The 20,805-nt window shown below is 39.8% G+C and overlaps 1 protein-coding gene across 8 annotated transcripts in view; it reads right to left on the reverse strand.

The window, feature by feature from the left end:
- Nucleotides 1-20,805, reverse strand: part of gria4a (glutamate receptor, ionotropic, AMPA 4a) — a 74,377-nt gene that overhangs the window by 28,396 nt on the left and 25,176 nt on the right. For all 8 annotated transcript variants that reach the window (XM_089012939.1, XM_089012935.1, XM_089012934.1 and 5 more), the window contains exons 3-13: nt 19,067-19,306; nt 16,594-16,646; nt 16,326-16,457; nt 14,803-14,856; nt 14,071-14,229; nt 11,310-11,477; nt 11,024-11,128; nt 9,990-10,100; nt 3,036-3,242; nt 1,186-1,401; nt 907-1,067 (exon numbers count right to left, since the gene is read on the reverse strand). In XM_089012939.1, the coding sequence (XP_088869065.1) occupies nt 907-1,067; nt 1,186-1,401; nt 3,036-3,242; nt 9,990-10,100; nt 11,024-11,128; nt 11,310-11,477; nt 14,071-14,229; nt 14,803-14,856; nt 16,326-16,457; nt 16,594-16,646; nt 19,067-19,306 (1,606 nt within the window). The remainder of the gene's footprint in view (nt 1-906; nt 1,068-1,185; nt 1,402-3,035; nt 3,243-9,989; nt 10,101-11,023; nt 11,129-11,309; nt 11,478-14,070; nt 14,230-14,802; nt 14,857-16,325; nt 16,458-16,593; nt 16,647-19,066; nt 19,307-20,805) is intronic.

Raw genomic sequence — 20,805 nt, forward strand, 5'->3', positions numbered from 1 at the left:
TGGATAGGATTTTGTATCTGTTCGTAAAATGAAGAGTAATTATTGAAAAAAAATGCATTTGATAAAATCAGCTATATTTTACTTCCTTTGAAGGATGAACAGACATTTAACCTGTCTCTCTCTCACTCTTAGGACATATGAGCCATCCTCCTCAACCTTGCCCTGCTCCTCCTTCTTTTCTCCGATTTGCTCTCTAAAGGTCTATGATGTCCATGAATATTTCAATAAACTGCATTCTCAGGTTATCAATAATAGAATGCCATTTTCATATAAATATTCTAAAAATACAGCCGGACTCTGCCTCTTCGGCAGGTCATTAAACATTTACGGACACCTAGCAAACTGTGAAATCTCCCACCCTTGCTCAGCCATATAGATGAGGACGAGGGACAATATGCCCATGTTTCCTTTTTAGACTTCCATGTTTCACTTTTATAGTGTTGGTATGTGTGTGTATATTTGATTTGACCAGATTCACACCATGTCACTGGGTCGGACTTCAGGTCAGTGCTAAAATGTGCAAAGTGTAAACAGTCTGTATTACTCTACCTGAGATCACATCCTATAACTGCTCTGCCTGGATGACTGACTGCCTGGGACTATTTGGTGCAGTTTTGAGTATTATTGCCCGTGTCTGGTGATGCTACAGTTTAAAAAGTTTTCTTTTGAAGGCAATTGTTTTTTTGATGATTGAAGTTTGATGTTTACACTTGCACTTGTCCAACAAGAACCGAAAAAGCAACGACAAATCCAAAATCTGCAGTATAAAGCTCCTAAATTAATTACATATGCGAATGAGCAATATATTTGATTGGTGGCAGTACATGAGTGTGCATGATTATACACACACTGACGCACCCCCACCCCCACACACTCAGGGTCACATTCCGCATTTTCTTCACTCACCGCGGTGAGATGTCACAGCCTTGTTGCATGAAGGCCCCCAGTGAAAACCAGAGCGAGTTAAAGATGCCAAACTCATTCGGAGGTTGGTCGTTGGGGCCCGGCTCTGTAGTGCCCTCCTCTGGTTCCTCAGCATGCCATTCGTATGGACTAAAACGACTCACCTGAGACAACGCAAGAAAACATTGTCTTTGGTATCAATGGCGGAGAGAAATAAAGAACATATCCATTTACTGTGACACCCAGACAATCAAACATGACTTCCCCAACCCTGACACTCACCAAAAACAGCACCACGCTGACTCCAATGTACGCAAACACGATGCACATCCAAATTTCGTATGCCAACGGGTCCAGGAAAGAGAAAACACCTGGTTTGGACTTCTGAGGCTTCTTAATCATGATGGAGATTCCCAGAGACATGAACGGCTTTGAGAAGTCAATCACTTCTTCTCGAACCAAAGTGATGGTAAGTGGGGCCACTGCAATTTCCGCTTTCTGCAAAGAAAAGAAGGGATTGGATTTTTTTGGTGTTTCAATCGATTTACAAGCTTGTGACTATTATCTGTCGTCTCCATTTATGCAAAAGGTGGAGCCTCACAGCGTGGTGTCGTGTCAAGAGCAAAGACAATTGATTGGGCGAAGCGCGTTGTGAGTTAGGTAGAATTTGAGGCGGGAGAAAATCAAGAGCTGAATGAGTGCATAGAGGGGGAGCAAGCTACAGTACATTGAAGATTGATTCCAGTAACCTGGTTGTGATATGCGCACAGTAGACAGGACGTGAGAGAGCACAAACAGGCAGGAACAATTCAGACACACACAAAAACAAAAAGATTCAAAAGTGTGCGTGAGAAGATAGACCTTTTAAATGCATTTCCCATTGAATGCCTTATCCGGGAGCATGCAGAACACTCAGCACAAATCAAACCTGATTAGTCAACGTGCTGTTTCCTCAACTTCCATCAGGAATTGTGTGGGCCCTCTATGACAATCTCTGCTTGCACACGCTCTCCAAGTGACGACTGACATTCTCTTCCAAGTCTCTCACAACATGCATGGTGTCGACCGCATAAATGGTCCCCGAGCTAAATTCTCCCGCACTTCTTGGACTGTTCAAGGCCAAGCTTGGCTGCAGGAAACATGCATGCACTGCTTCTGATAAGTTTGTCACTGTCGCAGAATGTCTGGGCCATAAAGTGGGGCCGCTCTGGCAGGATACGTGATTGTCCAAGTGGAACTGCAGTTTGTTCTGTGCTGACTTTGTGAAGATGATCAAGTTTTATCTTGTCCCATTTCTTTTTCCTGTATCTGTGGTTGTATAGCATAATCAGTAGTTTGAATATTGTCATCACAAGACACCAAAGTGTCATGTTTCGGTTCGCGACCAACGGGTGGCACTGTAGGGCCCCACTTTTAGCTGCACAGGTCCATCCATCCATTTTCCGTACCGCTTCGTATTCATTAGATTCGCGGAGGGTGCTGGAGCCAATTCCAGCCATCTTCGGGCATTGGGCGGGGGACACCCTGAATTGGTTGCCAGCCAATCGCAGGCCACACAGAGACAAACAACCATCCGCGCTCACACTCACACCTCAGGACAATCTGGAGTGTTCAATCAGCCTGCCATGCATGTTTTTGGAATGTGGGACGAAACCGGAGTACGCGGAGAAAACCCACGCGCGTCCGGGGAGAACATGCAAACTCCACGCCGGGAGGCTGGACCGGGTTAGCTGCACAGGTGTTGGTCATTTTAATCAGTGGCAGTTAAAAGGACTCCCTGCATGAACATTCAGTGTCAGGACATTATTTGTTTCACACTGTCAGGTTTGTTTTGTCTTATGAGTTAGTCATGGTTTTGTTTGCTACTTTGGACCTTTTCATTCTGATTAACTTTGTTGTTTGAGAGTTTGTTCCTGCTGACTTTATTTAATACAGAGTGTCAATTACACCGTACTCCTCCCTCGCCTGCTTTTTTCACCTTGACACAAAAGTGGACATGTGGGTATGGATTAGCATAAAAACTCAAATAATTTGTCAGTCATGTTTAGCTACCTAACCAAAATGATGGCAAATGATTGCCCAAGGCTTTTCCATGGTGCTATATTATTCTCATATTATCCATCCACACTTACCCCATAAACAAGCTCGCCCACCATCCCGTTCCATATCTTAGTCTCTGGATCTCTGGCTCCGTATTTCCCATCAGGTACAATGGAGATCTTGTATTTGATTCCAATGTGTTTGGCAATCTCCGAGGCTAGATCCACACAGTAGCCCTCATATTGGTCATTGCCTTCATATAGCTCCCAATTCTTTTTCAGCATCACGTAGGGGCCCTCCTATGAAAGCGGCACAAGGCAACAAATACACCGTTTGGAGGTTGTTGATTGATGTACAGGAAAAAGGGAAAAAAATGCTAAAAATGAAAAAAGATGAGAATACAAACAGAGTGGTGTCAGGCATGTTTATTTCCATATTAATAAACAACAACAACAACAATATTGACTTAATTTCTCCAAGCAGATCTTAATACAGGTATTTCTATTTATTTATATAACTAGTGAATATTGTCCATCTTCACAACATGATATTTAATCTAAAAGTTTGATTTCTAACATACTTTTTTTACAATCACTCACAAGGGATAACGGCAGAAGAGGCAAAAAGAAAAATGGACAGTGACATACATTTTTTCTTTTGAGAAAACACCGCTGAAGTGTCAACTATATGATAAAACCGAGGATAAACGATTACTACAGTTCTTTTCACATCTTTCTGGATGCCTTATATGTGAAGTATTCAGACTGCTCGTGCGCTGTCTTATCTTTATCAGCCTTGGCGTGCCTCCGTTGGGGCGTGAACCTGCCTCAGTGCTGCAGTGTTGCGATGCAAAGGGGAGAGATGTTCAACAAAAGGGAAATACGGACGAGGCTGCTGCTTTGAAGGCGCGTTTTTAAAAGGCAAAATGACTTTTTGAGCATACAGTTTGCTAGATGAAAGCAAAGCGTGATTTTGAGGGTTTGGCGGTTGCGTGTTTAGAATTCCAAATCAGACACAGGCACATGCACAGGCACATGCACACTCACGTGCACATACACACACACACCTGCGTAGATTGATGGAAGTTGTGAATTATTGTATTATTCCCGAGGCTGTTGCCCCTGGTAATCCAACTGCACCAAGCCTATTAAAATGATATTGGGCTCTTTTAATCAAACAAAAAAAATGTCCTCCAATGAATCAAGTCGGCTTTTTTGGTGTGGTAGAAAATGGCGAATTTCAGCCTTGAAATGTTCAAATGAGCAGTGCAATGGAAATGTGCAAAGGAATTACTTGAAATAGCATTGCAATGAGTAGGATGGAAGATGGAGGCTCTATGAAAGCACAATTGTTTTTTAGATACAATGGAACCTCGAATCGCACACTTAATATGTTGAATGCGCCATCCGCAATGTTCAGAAATTGAGAAATTGAACTAATGTCTGTACTTCGTAGTCACTGGAAAAACAATTAATCTGGTCTAATGAAACCATTTCCAATGCCTTTAAAACATTATGAAAGTTCTCTCCACCAAAAATAAGCACATTGTTTTAATAATAATAATACATGTCATTGTTTTCTTAGTTTCATTACGATATTCCATTTTCCACTTTAATGTGCTTTAATATAACCGTCACATTAATATATTGCCCCGTTGTGTCGGAACGCACACAAAAAAAAGATCTCCAATGACATCAGTCGAAACATAACATTAGCAGGTCTCTGGGTGCTCATTCCATCGACTCAACATGAATCATAAAATTAATGAACATCAGGCGTGCACCCTCTAATAGATCAACACAGCCTTCTTAGATGCTCACTGACTTCGAATATCCCCCAAATGAGAGCTTGACAGCATCTTGTAGTCATTCGCAATTTTATCTCATTTGCTGTTTACTTCAAATGAACTGCCATCACATCATTTGCAATTGTTTGACTCAGAAGTTTTAACAAAGTTAAAAGGAACATGATGATCCTGAAGCAGGTTGTGTATCTATATCAGGTGTGCACACAAAGAACAGTAAAACAGACTAATTTCACTTGCAATAATTTGCATGGAAGACAGCATATTTCAATAATAATCAATATTTCTATGGATACACAATCAATGCCACTGCATTACCCAGAGTTTGCCGTAATTACGGTCATTCTCTTCATCGATGAAATCAATCGTTTACTTTATCTGTGCCAACAAGAAGAACTTCATCATTCCCCTTGTCTCCTCTTCAAATTGCCCTCAAGTTCATCATGTTAGAAGGTTAAGTGGTGAAAATGTGATAAGCCCACTCTGTGGAGATAATATGAAGGAACACACACACACACACGCGTGCGCGCACACACATACACAAGCAGTCAAACATATGCATGAATCTTGTTCACTGCCTTTTTTTTATTAGTTTGTATCACATGCCTTTGTCTCACTGAGAAGGTCGTTTGTGTGCCTGCGCACTTGTGCATCTGTGTGCGTGTGCGTGTGCGTGTGTGTGTGTGTGTGTGTGTGTGTGTGTGTGTGTGTGTGTGTGTGTGTGTGTGTGTGTGTGCGTGTGTGTGTGTGTGTGTGTGTGTGTGTGTGTGTGCACGACTTTGTTATTTGGGGACAATATTATCATGCTTGTTTGTGTTGTCCCAAAGCAAGGAATGAGTCAAAAAAAATGTGGCGATGGGGACAAATAAATGCAAAATCAGCAATGTGAATCTGAAGATGAAAAAGTGATGTGCTGGCTGTTCGCTAACGTGATTTCAATTCATGTTGACTATTTATTTACCTGTATTGGGGTTGGGAGGGGTAAAAAAAAATCAGCTAACTATACAAAGTGAACCTCAAAAACCGCCTGGCTCACAGCGTACATGTTTACTACACCAACATTTGTTGCAGACACACACAAAGTGAATCTGCGGGACTACTTTTATATTGGCCAGTAAGCAATACAAAGAAAGACAAAAAATGCTAAAAGTTTGGAAACACTTAAACTTCAACAAGAATGAAAGCAAAATGCGAAGTAAAGTCAGACCTAAACATGGAAAAGTTGAAAATATAAACGCGTGCAGAAAGGTACAAAATGAGAGAAGGGAGCAATTGACAACAAAAGATCCAAACGGCTATGAAGTACAAAAACTTGTTGGGTTGAAAGAATACTTTATAGGAGCAAATGTTTGGGACTGATAAGGCATGAAAGGTTTCTGAAACATGCCAAAAAGGCCACTATGACTTGCTCTTAGGGCCAATTTTACTCCATCAAGCAAACAGCCGGACATTGAAAATTCCACTCACATTAAAACAATCAGTTCTGCATTCGAATACGCTAGAATGTGGCTAAATGAATAACCGGCGGCCGAGGCATAAAATATGTGTCAGCCTAAGAGGCCGAGCCAGGTGGTCACAGCCCACTTTCAGTGTGTCAGAAGGACAACAGGGTGCCTCAATTAGTCAAAAGAAATAATTGCGCACTCATGTATTGTCCAAGTGAGTCGGCATGTTTGTGTCTGAGCTATCTTGACATACATTTAGTTCCTTCGTCTTTGTGTCGGTTTGTCAAGTCAACAGCAATTCTATGCAATAGGGCTAAGTTGGCATGATCCTTTTCACAGAGAAAGAAAAATGACAAAAGTTGCTGGATGAATGCGTATATGGCGGTACGATGGTTTAGGTTGATGTTATACAATGGAATGACGCTCTACAGATTATGACTGTGTATATATGCTCCAGTCGTTTGAGAAGTAGCATGGCAAGCACTTGGAGGAAATGCAAATACGACACAGAGCTGAAATTCGAACCCCACAACCTGTTCTGCCCTCGTTAAACATTATTTGCTGTTATTGTTCCTTTCCAGTCACCATGTCGTCACATGAACCTCGAGTACCTTAAAGCAGGCTCAGCCGCAAAGCTGTAAACAAAGTACGTGTCTGGATAAAATGACAAAAAGCACAATAAAAGTAGCACTTGTTAGCATTAATAACGGTTGCGTTCAATGAGGAGTTTGTATTTCCGTAGTGAGAGAAGTGTGTAGGAGGGCCGATGTCTCTCTGCACCGCAGAAAACACAAATGATGCAGATTGAATATGAACAATCGCAGAACTGAAATTCTAATTTACATCCCCCACATTTGCTCTCACTACATCACCATTGTTTTGCATAAAAACAAATATATATATACTGTATTTTCCGGTGTATAAGGTGCACCCAAAACCCTTCACTTTCTTCAAATAATGAATCTGTGCCTTATACGCCAGTGTGCCTTTACTGTATGTGAAGTCATATTGAGTCACAACAGGTCTTGCAACGACTGTCAGCAGCCACCGACTCCATTACCCCCCGTGTAGAAGAAGTAGTGCGTAACCCCAGCCTCTACTGCAGCACCTTATCATGCGGTGTGCCTAATATTTGGAAAACGTTTGTATACATGTATTTATATATTATATTTGGAAAACCTTTTTTGTTCATTGAAGGCGCACCTTATAGTCATGTGGGCCTTATAAATGGAAAAACGTTTGCAAATACACGATTCATTGGGCATACGCCTGATACTCCGATGCACCTTCTACACCGGAAAATACGGTACAGTATATACAACAATTTTGTAGACCAGTTTTTCCCACGGAAGACAGTTGTATCATTCATTATGCTCCACATTGCTATATTTTGGATATGGATATGTAACATGTTGCACAAAGATCAATTGGCCACACACATGCCAATGAAAACACAGCAATCAAAAGTAAATACACATTTGAGTGTAAAGGTTTTTGGAGACACCCTTTATGTCTTTCTCCAGGCCAGCACTCGGTTGAGACGCTGTTTCTTCAGTGTTGCAGGAGAGGCTTCTTCTTCATCAGAGGCTGCAAAGAGGAGGAGGTGGCTGAGCTAACGTTAGCCAAGGTGGAGCCAACAGTGGAGCAGATGCATTCATGGGAGAGGAAGAGGACAGGCGTGTTTGGGGAGAAAATGGAAAGCCACATCGAAAAGACGTGTACAGTAATGCACTGCCACCAAACCCCCCCCCCCCCCGCTCACTCCCTCATCCCCACCGCAAACAACATTTTAAAAGACAGAGACAAGTGATTTAAAGTTCACAATTCCCACAAAAATGTGTGGGTGCACACACATAGTCTCTTGCAACCATATTAAGAGCTGTGTGTACCTCCATGGGTTTTCCACTGTCAATCTATCACTTGACAACTCATTCACTGCCATTCCCGAATGAATTCGGGAATTGAAAAAGCCTGATGTGGAGTGCCATTCCCGAATTTGTTGGGGTTTTGGTTTTTCTTACTTTGTGCCGATAAAGCGCTGGTCAGACCTCCGGCAAAGTTTTTCCCTTTCCACAAAGGGGCAGCATTTCTGTTTTTTCCATATTAGTGCTTTGTTCCAACTTCAGCTATTGTTAAAGCCTTATATGAACCCATATGTATCTATTGCATTGTCTTTTGGACAGCCACCCTAATTTCAAGATCAGATAACTCCAGAGCCATGTAATTTAGGAATTAACTCTTGTTTTTCTGATGAAAGAAGAGAGTCGAAGTTTCCTTACGCTTCATTGAATGTTTACGGAGTCCTAAAACTCAATTTTCTGTGAGTCCTGCAATTTGAGTGAAAATGACAAAAACCCTGGCACTGGAATGGACACATTTTTCCACATCGTGTGGCAGTGAATGAGTCAAATAAGCTCATGAAAGTATTCGGCTCATAATGAAAATACGTTATTGCATTTTGGGCCATGTCATTCTAATAACTTGTAAAGGCACATTTCTATCCATCCATCCATCCCTTCCGCTTTTATTTAATTTATTTATTTTTGTCGGGACTGGTGGGGGAATCTGCCTCAGCTCTAAGATATGTCATACAGGCGATAGCTCCTATGCGCTGAAATGAGCCCTTGTCTGCCAAATTGAACAGAAGCCATTTAGTGGAAAAGTGGGTGACCTACCACAAATCATCCACAAATGAAGGATATCAAATCACTTCCACAAACACGCTCAACCCTCCCTTTTCCTTGATTGGCACCGTGCCACGCTTATTTAATTGACAGTGGGCTGGCATGTGAAAGTCATTAGACCAGTCCAGACCGAGGTCACATTCGAACGCTGATCCGAGGTCAGTTTTAGATTTGCCTATTAATGAGCCATTAGTCTAATCAAGTGTCACTCCCTTTGTGGCCACGCTCTGAGACGATTGCTAAAACTTGTTCAGAGTTTTCTGAGGCGTGAATAAGAAATTTGCTGCAGGAAATTCACTCTGGTCTCCCTCGATTAGGCTGAATTTACACTATGTTGTTCAAATTCTGATGGACCATAGTCAGGGAAAAATGCATTATGTTCCCATCAATGTGACAGTGGTGCAAATGGACAAATCAGATACAGTGGATATAGCCTGTCAATGCAAGGATGATCCAAACACACTGCTAGCTGATAAATACCCATTCCGCCTAAACTACACAAACAGGCACATTAACAAACAACAATAGCAACACAGATGCACGTAGATCATTCTCAGAGAAAAACAATTGCAGTGTAAATCCAGCCATCTAAACAGAAAGTCCATTGCTTTTAAGTACCATATTTTCTGGACTATAAAGCGTACCGGATTATAAAACTCACCTTCAATGAATGACATTTAAAAACTTTTTCCATATATAAGGCGCACAGGATTACAAGGTGCACCTACAATGAATGATATTTAAAAATGGTTTCCATGTACAAGACACACCGCATTTAGGGTGCACCTTCAATGAATGACATTTTAAAACCTTTTCAATATATAAGATGGACTGTATTATAAGGCGCACCTTCAATGAACGACATATTTTTAAAAAAAATCCATATATAAAGTGCATTGGATTATAAGGCGCATGGCTTTTCAAAAAAATTGAAGGCTTTTAAATGTATCTTATAGTGTGGAAAATACGTTATATTGTATTTTGTGTAATGTGGTGGAAATTAAACGTGATACAAATTTGGTAAAATTCAGCGCTAAAAATACTACAGCAGCCCAATTCGTATATATCACCAGAGTTATGCAGAGAAAAGAAAGCAGGCAGTTGAAACATTACCATGATAGTTGTCACAATCACTGTCCGATTTTCCATCGCTGAGCTCTCATTGGACAAGGAATTTTCATTCTGGACCAAGACAAGTTTGTCGATGTCATTCCAGTAACCAATCTGACCCAAACATGTGGAGCAGAAGAGTGACAAAAAAGATATAATTCAATTAGTGTCTTTTATAGTTCAAATTAAAAAAACAATCACAGTAAAGACAAGGGGAAAATATTTTTAAAACAAGTAACACGACCTAGAATAAAAAAGTAAAAGCCAACCGAATGAGCCCAGCTTCAAATTTCCCCCTGGAACTGACGATATTGAGTATGAGCTCAAAACTTTCAATAACTTGCGCTACACTGTCAAAGGAATTTGATCTCTTTGTTGTAAGAATGTGTTTCCCCGCATCAGAAAATATTAGAAGATTCTTAGTTCATCATGATGGATTATTTTTTACCCCTGTCAAAGGTTATCATTAAATGGTTTTGTTATATATTTTTTTCTGTCTCTCTCCGACTGCTTGCCTGACTATTATTCATTTTTTTAAGGTCTTAAGGCAATCAAAAATGAGAGTCTAAATAATAAAAATTAAATAATAAAAATTTGTTTGGCCTTATCGCCCCAAATATTTGCAGTGTGGTTTGTTGAAATTTTCAGAGCTACGAACCGCAATAACAGTTACAGAATAAAGTTCCACTTTTAGATTGTGTTAAATGTCAGGGCTCATGACACCCGGGGGAGCAACCGCAGACGCACAAATTGTACTTGTCGGCACAGCCTATGTTCTCTTCTGTTCCTGATGTTTGTTGTTGGCTCCTTTAGCTGAGTGTGACCTTGTGGTTTCAGCTTGGCAGCTTTTGAATTGTGACATGAGTCAAAGGAAACAACATTTTTCAAGCTTTCTGACAGCCTTTGCTATTTTGTTTCTCTTTCTATCAAAGCAACATTGCATCGTACACTATCAATCTGTGCTCTCTGAAAAAAAAACATCATTCTGAAATGTTTATCTTGTTACTGATTCAAACACACACACACAAAATGCCTACCTTGCGTGGTCCATTGCTCCTCAGTTCAAACACATCCATTGTATAGTTGATTCTCCGACCAAAATGATCAAATTGGATGTTGCCAGTCAGGCCCTGAATTCGCACCTGGATTTATCACAACAATTTAAGTCAAAAGACAAATATTTTAAATGGTCCATGGAACGTCTGTACGGATGTCTCATAATTAATCATCCACTTCTTGAAATTAAATTTAACAAGTACAAGCAGGAAAAAAAAAAACAACTGTCGACTTTCAATCAATGAAAAACTGAATTGAAATCAGTACCTGCTTGAGTGCTCGCTCCATGTCTATTCCTTGATTCCAAGGAGCAGCGGGATTGGCCAAGCAGTCTCCAGCATTTCCCCGACGACTTATGTCAATTTTCTGACGACGAAGTGTGCGAAAGGCTTCAGCCATCACAAGAACACCATCATAAGTTAAGGTTGACGTATACTGAAGAGAGAAGCGGGAAAAAAAACAGCGGGAAATCCCTGTATTAGAACTCTAATACAGATATCTAAAGTACATGCCGTTCATGCACCATTTAACTCATTCATTGCCATTTCAGAATCAGAATCATCTTTATTGTCAGGTATGTACAACACACAAGGAATTTGTTTCCCATAGAACACGCTGCACTAGTATCATCATCAAAAAGTTGCAGAGGCACTATACAGTTCTATTTCCAAATTTATTCGGGAATTGAAAATATGATGTAGAGCGACATTCCAGAATCATTTTGGTTTGGGATTTTTCTTGCTTGTGTGCCGATAACGCGCTGGCCAGACTTCTGCCAATGTTTTTTTCCAGCTTCAGCTGTTGTTAAAGCGCTCGATCAACCAATATCTATGTATTCCGTTGTATTTTGGACAGCCACCCACATTTCAATCTGATAACCCCAGACGTATATAATTTAGGAATGACCGGTAACTTTTTTTTCTAATGAAAGAAGGGAGTCTAAGGTTTCTTACGCTAAATCGAATTTTTATGTAGTACTAAAACTCAATATCCTGTGTGGAATTTGAGTGACAATGACAAAAACATGTCTGGCAGTGAATGAGTTAGCCACCGTGTGCAAAAAAGAAGTAAAAAAATGGAACAAAATGTTTCAATTTTTTTGACTCATGAACAATCAATTATTTCATTCCCCTAAGTGTTTAAGTGCAACTCATCAGACTGACTATTGACACAATCGAGAAATAACAGGTCCAAACATAATGATTGTTTGGGAATTTTTCCAATCGTAAACTTGTCATGGCGTTTCACTCCAACTTTCAATGATGAAACATCCTTTGTGACTGGACAGGGTAAACGACTTCCTGCTGAAGTAACGGTCGTTTAACTTGCGTTGGAATAAGACTTGAAACTCTACTAAGAATTTAACATTCAGAGATGTTCAATATGTGATCTGTTTGAAAAGTATTGATGTTTTTTTTCTTTCATTAAAAGGAACTCATGCCTCAGCAGGGAACATCATTACACTCATCCAGCTGCGGCACCACATGCCAGGCCTCATGCAGACACTCGGTTGGAGGCACTCAACCGCACAGCGTGTAGCCTTCACTTCACAGCAGCAACGACCGGCGTCAGAGTGATTGGAGTATTGAGACGAGCAAAATGACAAAGTCAGCAAATGTGCTTCACACCTAAACAGGTAGATTTGTCCGCACTGACATGCCTTGATTATTTGGATTCCTTCAAGAGTACAGCAGAAGGTTGCGCAACCAACTCATCAGGTTCGGCGACATGACTATGCTGATAAGACAAGCATAGAATCTAAAAACTACTTGTAGATGGTGGTGGACTGTCAAAGCCTGCAAAGCATTCTCTGCTGGCCTAAAATTATCTGAATCACGGACTGATGTTAATTATATTTTGTCCATGAATTCTTATTCAATATTTCCAACTTGTTTTTCAGTTTCCTTTCATTACTTTTGCCCTGTTGCTCTGCTTCCAGATGTGTGTTTTCGTATTTAACCAATCATATTTCAACATTCATTTGCTACCAGGGTCAGAAATCTACCTGGATGCCTTCACAATCAGTTTTGCGGGCCCTGAAGCATCATGTCTCAATCAAGCAATCAGATTTCGAGTTGGCAACCCAAAAGGGGTACCAAGGTCTTCTTGAAGGCGCTGGTCATCGTTTTTGCAAACTATGATTGGCTAGTGACTAGCTAATCATAGTTTGTGAAAACTACTTTGATCACCAGCCTCTAGTGACAAATGCATACTGGCCAGAGCTAGCACACTGTATCGGTGGCGAGCTGCATAAGCAAATACATTTGATTTTAGCAGCTTTGTCAACCCATAATGGCTGAGGGAGGATAATAAATTAATTTGTTGGTTTGGTTGGAGATTTATATTAAATCCATTTTCAAGATTGACTTTTCAAGAAAAAAATGGACATCATTAAGAAAGATCGGTCAGTTATTTCCTGGCAAAGGTATCCTCTAGTGGACTCATAGTAAATCACACCACACTTTTTTCAGTCTGGATTAATTCAGAGTAGCACTACCGAAGGCCTAGCGATGAAATCCATGGCCCGCCACTGCTTTTAGATGTAGATCAATTTTGTCATTTTGCGAGCTGTTGGGCATTTCTACACACAGACTGTTCTTATTTATCATAGACACAGATAACAACGCACCATTAACCAAATGTTGTGCAAACTGGAGAGGAAAATGAATAAAAAGGATTCATCCTGGAAAGTGAGAATGCGATAAACCAATAAACGCGAGTGATTGGCTGAATGAATGACATGCCAATCATAAAAAAATAATTTTGTCATCAATATGGGAAAAGGCAATAATAATAATAATAATAATAATAATAATACATTTCATGTTTATTTTATTTTGTTCATATTTTATTCGCCTTTCAAAACTCTCAAAGTCACTTAACAGTCACTGTTACATGTTTTTCTGCGGGTGAGCAGCAGCAGCCACATGCGCCAGCGTTCACTCAACTTGGAAGTGACTCAAGTAGATAGAAGCGCTTTTGGCTACTGTCATTTAATCTTTATTTCATTGTAAGAAGGCTCAAATACCTTGGGTGGGCTCTCCGATCCAGGATATTCCCTTTGATCTAGTTTGTTCCAACGCTGCATCAGTTTAATGACGATAGGCTTGCTGAAGTCCACAAGCTGGAAACCAGTCACATTGGCGCCACCATGCATGAACCTTTCCAGAGAAATGTCTTTAAACCCCTGGAAAAAGGCAAAATTGCAACAACAAACTGTTATGCTCCAATTCTTATTATCAAGAGTATAAGAGATCTCATGCCAAATAATCATACTTGTCGTATTTACACGGATTATCAACAACGATCTATCCCTAATGAATATGATGTCGCTTCTGTTACTTGATAAATTTCGTGCGGGCCAATTCTCTGTTGAAGGGTGGTCATGTCGAGTGATTCATTGAGAGAAAAGGTGGAGTACAAGGTAGACACACATGTGAGCTTGATCCTGAAGTGATGAAAAGTAATTGCTCAAAGCACCGAGAAGCTTTTTCTAACTTGACCTCATCTTCCAGCTCTCTCCTTCACAGCCTAGGCTCAAGTAACTGAGAGATTAAAGATGAGGCATTGCTAAATAGACTTTTCTAAATCTGATTTTTACATCTGGAACTTCCTGGACTAATATTGACATCATAAGACTCTGACCACAACATCGTCTGATCTGTTATTTTTTGTTTGTTATTCCCCACCACCGCCCATGTCGGGCAACTTCAAAACACAATGCAAGGATAATACCAGCAAAATCCCAAAGGTATCTTACCAGGTTTGCTATGATGTAGTGGTAGCCTTTTATGTGTTTCCCCACAGTGACTGCCTGAAAGAAACATTGACAAAATGCAACATTAAAATGATGAAATACTAGTTTGGCAATAATAGGCACAATGATATTGGTTGAAAAAGTGATGCTGTTGAATCTTGCAATAATCAGAATCAGAATCAGAATCATCTTTATTGCCAAGTACAGTAAAGTCTCGTTATATCGATATCGGATATATCGATAGTCCCGGTTTTATCGATACTATTTCTATGCACGCACAGAGAAAATTACATGCAAACAGGGTCGGATATATCGATAGTCCCGGTTATATCGATATTTTTTCGGACTCCCTTGAATATCGATATAACGAGACTTTACTGTATGTAGAACACACAAGGAATTTGTTTCCGGTAGAACACGCTGCACTAGTATCGTCGTCAAAAAAACTGCTAAGTGGCACTATACAGTTCCATTTTGGCTATGTTTATTGCCATTTGGCAATAAACTGTATATAGATATAATTTTGTGGATACAATCCTCTGAACAATGAATGGAGGACAATATTCGATCATAACATGAAGCTTGTTTCATTTGTTTATTTTTTTAACAATGTATAAGTACTGTACTGTATTTCTACTACACACACCCCCACACACACATTGACCCCCCCCACACACACACATTGATGAAAAAAACATAAAAGCGTCTCCGACTAGGGATGCCAGCCAACACAGACACTGTTGAGCCCATTATGGCACAAGTGTGTGTTTGTTGTAAACACTAACGTGCGTTTGTGTGTATCGCCGTCTGTCTGTTCACTCACCAGATTCCAATTGAATAAATATAAATAAATCAATAAATAACGTCTGGGACAAAGTATGTGTAGTTGAGCAGTTATAACAATAATAATAATAATAATAATAATAATAATAATAATAATAATAATAATAATAATAATAATAATAATAATAATAATAAATCTCATTTATATGCACGTTTCAAAGCTCCCAAGGACACTTTACAACAAAAAAACAGAGACAAAAATACAAATAAAATTCTAAATAAGAACAAGAGATAAAACTACACGGAGAATGTGATTTTAAATGGGTGGATTTTGAGATGGCATTTGAAGGTGGGAAGAGAATCAATATTACGGATATTGAGAGCAAGAAAGTTCCAGAGTTTGGGGGGCAGAGCAGCTGAAAGCCCTGTGCCCCATCATGATGAGACGGGCACTGGGCACACAGAGGTGGAGGTGGCAATTACACTGGTTTAAGCGCAAATACATATACAGTAAAGTCTCGTTATATCGATATCGGATATATCGATAGTCCCGGTTATATCGATACTATTTCTATGCACGCATGGAGAAAATTACATGCAAACAGGGTCGGATATATCGATAGTCACGGTTATATCGATATTTTTTCGGACTCCCTTGAATATCGATATAACGAGACTTTACTGTATGTGATTTTTGCAGATACAACATGCATTTTCGATATCTACAAATCTATTGACATCACCTGTTCGAGCATGCTCTGTAGTCTCTCTGGCTCCAGGTCAATAATAAACTTCCTCTCTTGTCGTCGGTCCAGGTCTTCTAAAAGTCGGCGATATCCGGCCTCGTTGAAACTCTCCACACAAATGGCACTCACCTGAGATAATATTGCATACAAATTAAGTAAACGGACATAATTCAGATCACAACAATGCATAAAAAATAAGTCATGCATGGTTATGTAAACCATTTTTAAACACTGCATGTGTGTATTTATTTTGGAGTGTCTCTACCTGCCAGCCATTTTGCCCCGCTCTCTCCATGATTGCCTGCAGAATGGCATAACCTAGACACGTGAGAAAACGGAAGCATGCTTAAAATGTGAATTAGCAATTATGTTTTGCTGTTTTTTCAAAATAAATGTTCTCGCTTAATACTCCCTTCAGTGTTCAGAAAATGTTTGATTTCATCACAATTACAACATAGGGAGCGCATATTGGCAATATCAGCAAAGTGCTTGCAGGTGTACATTAAAATCCGGCAGAGTCATCAGCCCATCTCATTTACCGAAACAATACCCTAATGTCTTGTCTTCCAATGGTAGAGGCTAAAGAACCTACTGTACAATCCCTCGCAACAACCTCCTCTTGACCATCACATCAGTACGACAGGAAATGATGTGACAGACACTATTCGACTGTGAGTCAATGAATGTTTCTTTTTTATAATGCTATTCATTTGCGCACAATGTGGAACGCTTTGAATTTAAATATAGTAAATTAAGAAAATGTCAAATAAATTACATGATTTGAGACATGACCTTCGCTCAGTGGTATCAATGCATCGAACTCTGTGTTGAGTTGATTAACTCCTTCACTGCCAGGCTATGTGCAAAAATGTGTCCACTCCAGTGTCAGGGGATTTTGTCATGTTCACTCAAGTTGCAGGACTCACAGAATATTGAGTTTTAGGAGTACATAAACATTCAATTCAGCATAAGAAACCTTAGACTCTCTTCTTTCGTCAGAAAAAAGAGTTAATTCCAAAGTTATATGGATCTGGTGTAACAGGAGTGCAAGTGGGGTGGCAGTACAAAAGGCAAATGCTGTCCCCTCGTGGTAGTGAAAAACATTGTCAGAGGTTTGACAGGCGCTTATTTTCAGCCCCCTCCAAATAAATTTGGGAATGGGAGTGAATGAGTTAAACAAAAAAAAAACTGTTTTGTAGCTACATACAGCGATGAGAATGAAAAAAAAATCATTCTCAAAACACAATCCCCAGTATTTGTATAAGTAAGAATTGTTTGTTCGCGAACATCTGAACAATTCAGCCATAATTGATGTTTTCTTAAAGTAGAAATGATAAAGGACCACAGCATTTCTAATTAAATCAAAGTCAAAGTCAGCTTTATTGTCAAATATGCTAATATGCATGACATACAGCACAGATGAATGGTGTTATCATCTTTCTCCGAAAACCGTAAATGCAGTTAAATATGCAATGGACATGCATGACTGGAAGAACGATATACCGCGCGAATGACTCATATGCCAATAAAAACACAAAGGCCCTATTTTTAAAACTAACATAAGTGTAGTGCAAAGTGCAATCTAAATGTGTGCATGACTGGCCTTTTCTTTTTTTTTGTATTTTCGTAGACGGCCGCAGTTACGAAAAGCCGTTTGCCCTGTTGTAAAAGCTGACTGGATTCACAGCCAATTGAAACGACTTCCCTTGTTCCCGTGATATGAATTAACTGCAGATTAGATGTGCAGTTAAAACTGCCAAAACAGAAAATGTACTGAAGTCCACGAAGGCGATTTGCACGTGCAAGGTAGGTTTATAAGGAACTGCAAGATACCCATTTGCGGATGTTAAAAAAACGCCTCTCATGTTGCAGTTCAAGAAACGGAATTCATTGTGGTTGTCTTTGTCAACATGTTATTTGAAGATTTGCCTTCAAAAAGGCACGCTTTGCTCTTTGTAGGTTGTGCAGTTGTGTCACAATAAGAGTCCTGTGTATTTACCAACTGTATGTATATATAATAACAATATATAATATACTCTACTGTAAATATTTCTGTGTCTAGCACAGTATTGAGTATAAAACCTAGCACAGTGTTGCTACCCATTTTCCAGCACATTACCAGACGCAGAGCTTATAATATGGGACCCTTCCAAGTGAACACACAAAAAGTCTTCACATCCATCCTATGCTGCATTTCCCCTTATTTCCTCTCTTGTTCTCCTTCTTGCCATTCCAGTCGCCCTGCGCCCCCCCCCCCCCCCCCACTCCCGCCTTTTCATCCAGTCAATGTAATCACACCGACGACCGAGGCCCACCCGCCGCTTTCTTGCATTTTTGATGACTGATCGTAGCTGTCCCTTTCCCATCAACGAGTTTGTCCTTTTCCTCTCTCATCTCACACCTGTCCTTCACGTTTCCATTCTTTCGGGTTGCCTAGCCAACTTGAGTGACTGTTGTGTTCCGCCTCTCTCTTTACTTTCATCAATCATCAGTAAGGGTACGAACTCAGATAGCCTGGACCAAAGGAGCAAAAAACACACACAACATACGTATATACGCAAGTGTACTCACATAAAGGCGGTGGTGTATTACGTCTGACCTTTATTTCCTCTCTCTGTTTTGAGAATTGCTTTATTTCATTATATTGAGAATGCTTTGTCTATTTGCATTAGTGATGAGTACATAATGTCAGTGTAGTGAGCCTGAGTAACAAAATTGGTGTGTTTGTGGCTTTTTACCTCGATCCGTATCATAGAGAAAAACAAATCGGCTCCAGTCATAGTGGTCCAGTAGGGACAGCAAAGCCCCTCTGATGGATGGTCGCAGCTGCAGGGTGAACTGGGTCTCTCCTTCGGTGGGGAAACTTGGTGTTACCAGGCTGATGTGCAGGGCCCCGCAGAATGACGTCAGCGTGTTGACTGAGCGTTTGTCGTAAAGGCCAAATATGGCGAAGACGCCTCTTGAATACTGGGAGCAGACTGCGAGGGGGTTATAAATGGAGGATTGAGAAAGTAGGGAAAAGGAATGAAGGATGCAGATGAAACAAAAAGGCAAATGTGATCAGAAACGTTGACTTTACACACTTAAAGTCACTTAAAATCAAACAAAGATTATACATGCTGATGAAGAAATGTTCCGCTGTATATTTACATTATTGTCCATACGCCTATATTATCTAACAACCCTTTCAGGCAACCAATGACAGGTGTATCGAGTTCCCATTTGCATGTGTTTTAACTCATTGATCGAGCTTTCAAACATCAAATTAGCATCAATAGCAACAGCAGAATATAAGATGTTTAGCGCAGGCAGTGCCTTCGCGCATTTCGTGAGGGAGTACGCACACAGATTCAATTGTTGCTCACCACACAAATGATTGACCTTTCCATATCAGTTGAAGGGAAACCACCCAAGCCTACAAAATGTGTTAATACATAATATAGCTGGGGAGGAACCTTGCATATATTTAGGGGAACGCCAGCCTTTCTAAAAACATGTACAGAAATTACAAGCCAATAAAATGTCAGCCATTGCTTTTACTTATTTCTTGCAGGTTGTCGTCAAATAATGCCATGTGTTTATAGCTTCATATCTTTAAGACAGCTTCCACTTGTCTGTTTTCACCCTGAATGTCAGTCCGCACTCGCCTCCTCTTGTTTGGTCCCCTCCTTCCCTCCCTCCTCCTCAGACCCGAGAGTAATTCCATTATCAGCGCTCAACCTCAGTGTGGGGTAAATAGTGAGGGACATGCAGCTTTCACGCTTCGCCCTGTGGCAATTACGCAAAGCTGAGACCTGTGCGCGAAAAGGCAGGGATTTCGTCTTTGATTTTGGGCAACACTGAAAGTCTTAATTTTAGATGACTTGTATATAACCTTTTTGGAATTAATCATTCAGCACAAACTAGTGTCCTCTAAATAATAGTACAATATGATATGTATTTTTTTTCACCCAATCATTTAGATTTTTATTTACTTCATCAGATAATTTACTTCTGTGAGCAAATTGGATACACTATTTTGTAAGTTCATTGTTTTCTGATATTTACAAGGGAATTGTCACATTTAGCTGTGTTTGAGCAAGTGCTTCCAAAACACAGACATGAGAATGACATTTTTATTTACATTTTTAAAACTTTACATCTTTGCTTACAAAGAGGTGGTTGTTAAAAAATTAACACATGCAAAAAAAAAACTAATAAATAAACAAAAAAATAAAAATAAATAAATAGATACATAAAAATAACTATAAATAAAAAAGTAAAATAAATAAATAAAACACGTGCTTTTTGTTAGTGTCCTTGAGAGTTTTGAAAGGCGCTTATAAATGAACTGTATTATTATTATTATGTATGTATTATTATTATTATTATTATTATTATTATTATTATTATTATTTAACATTTACCCAGCCTGCATCCATTTTTCTCATGTTTTTTTCAGCCCCACTGGCTGGAATGGTCTGCTGCCTCCCCACCT

This window comes from Hippocampus bargibanti, linkage group LG14 (assembly GCF_051943395.1).
Source record: "Hippocampus bargibanti isolate YZ-2025 linkage group LG14, ASM5194339v1, whole genome shotgun sequence".
NCBI classification, from domain to species: domain Eukaryota; kingdom Metazoa; phylum Chordata; class Actinopteri; order Syngnathiformes; family Syngnathidae; genus Hippocampus; species Hippocampus bargibanti.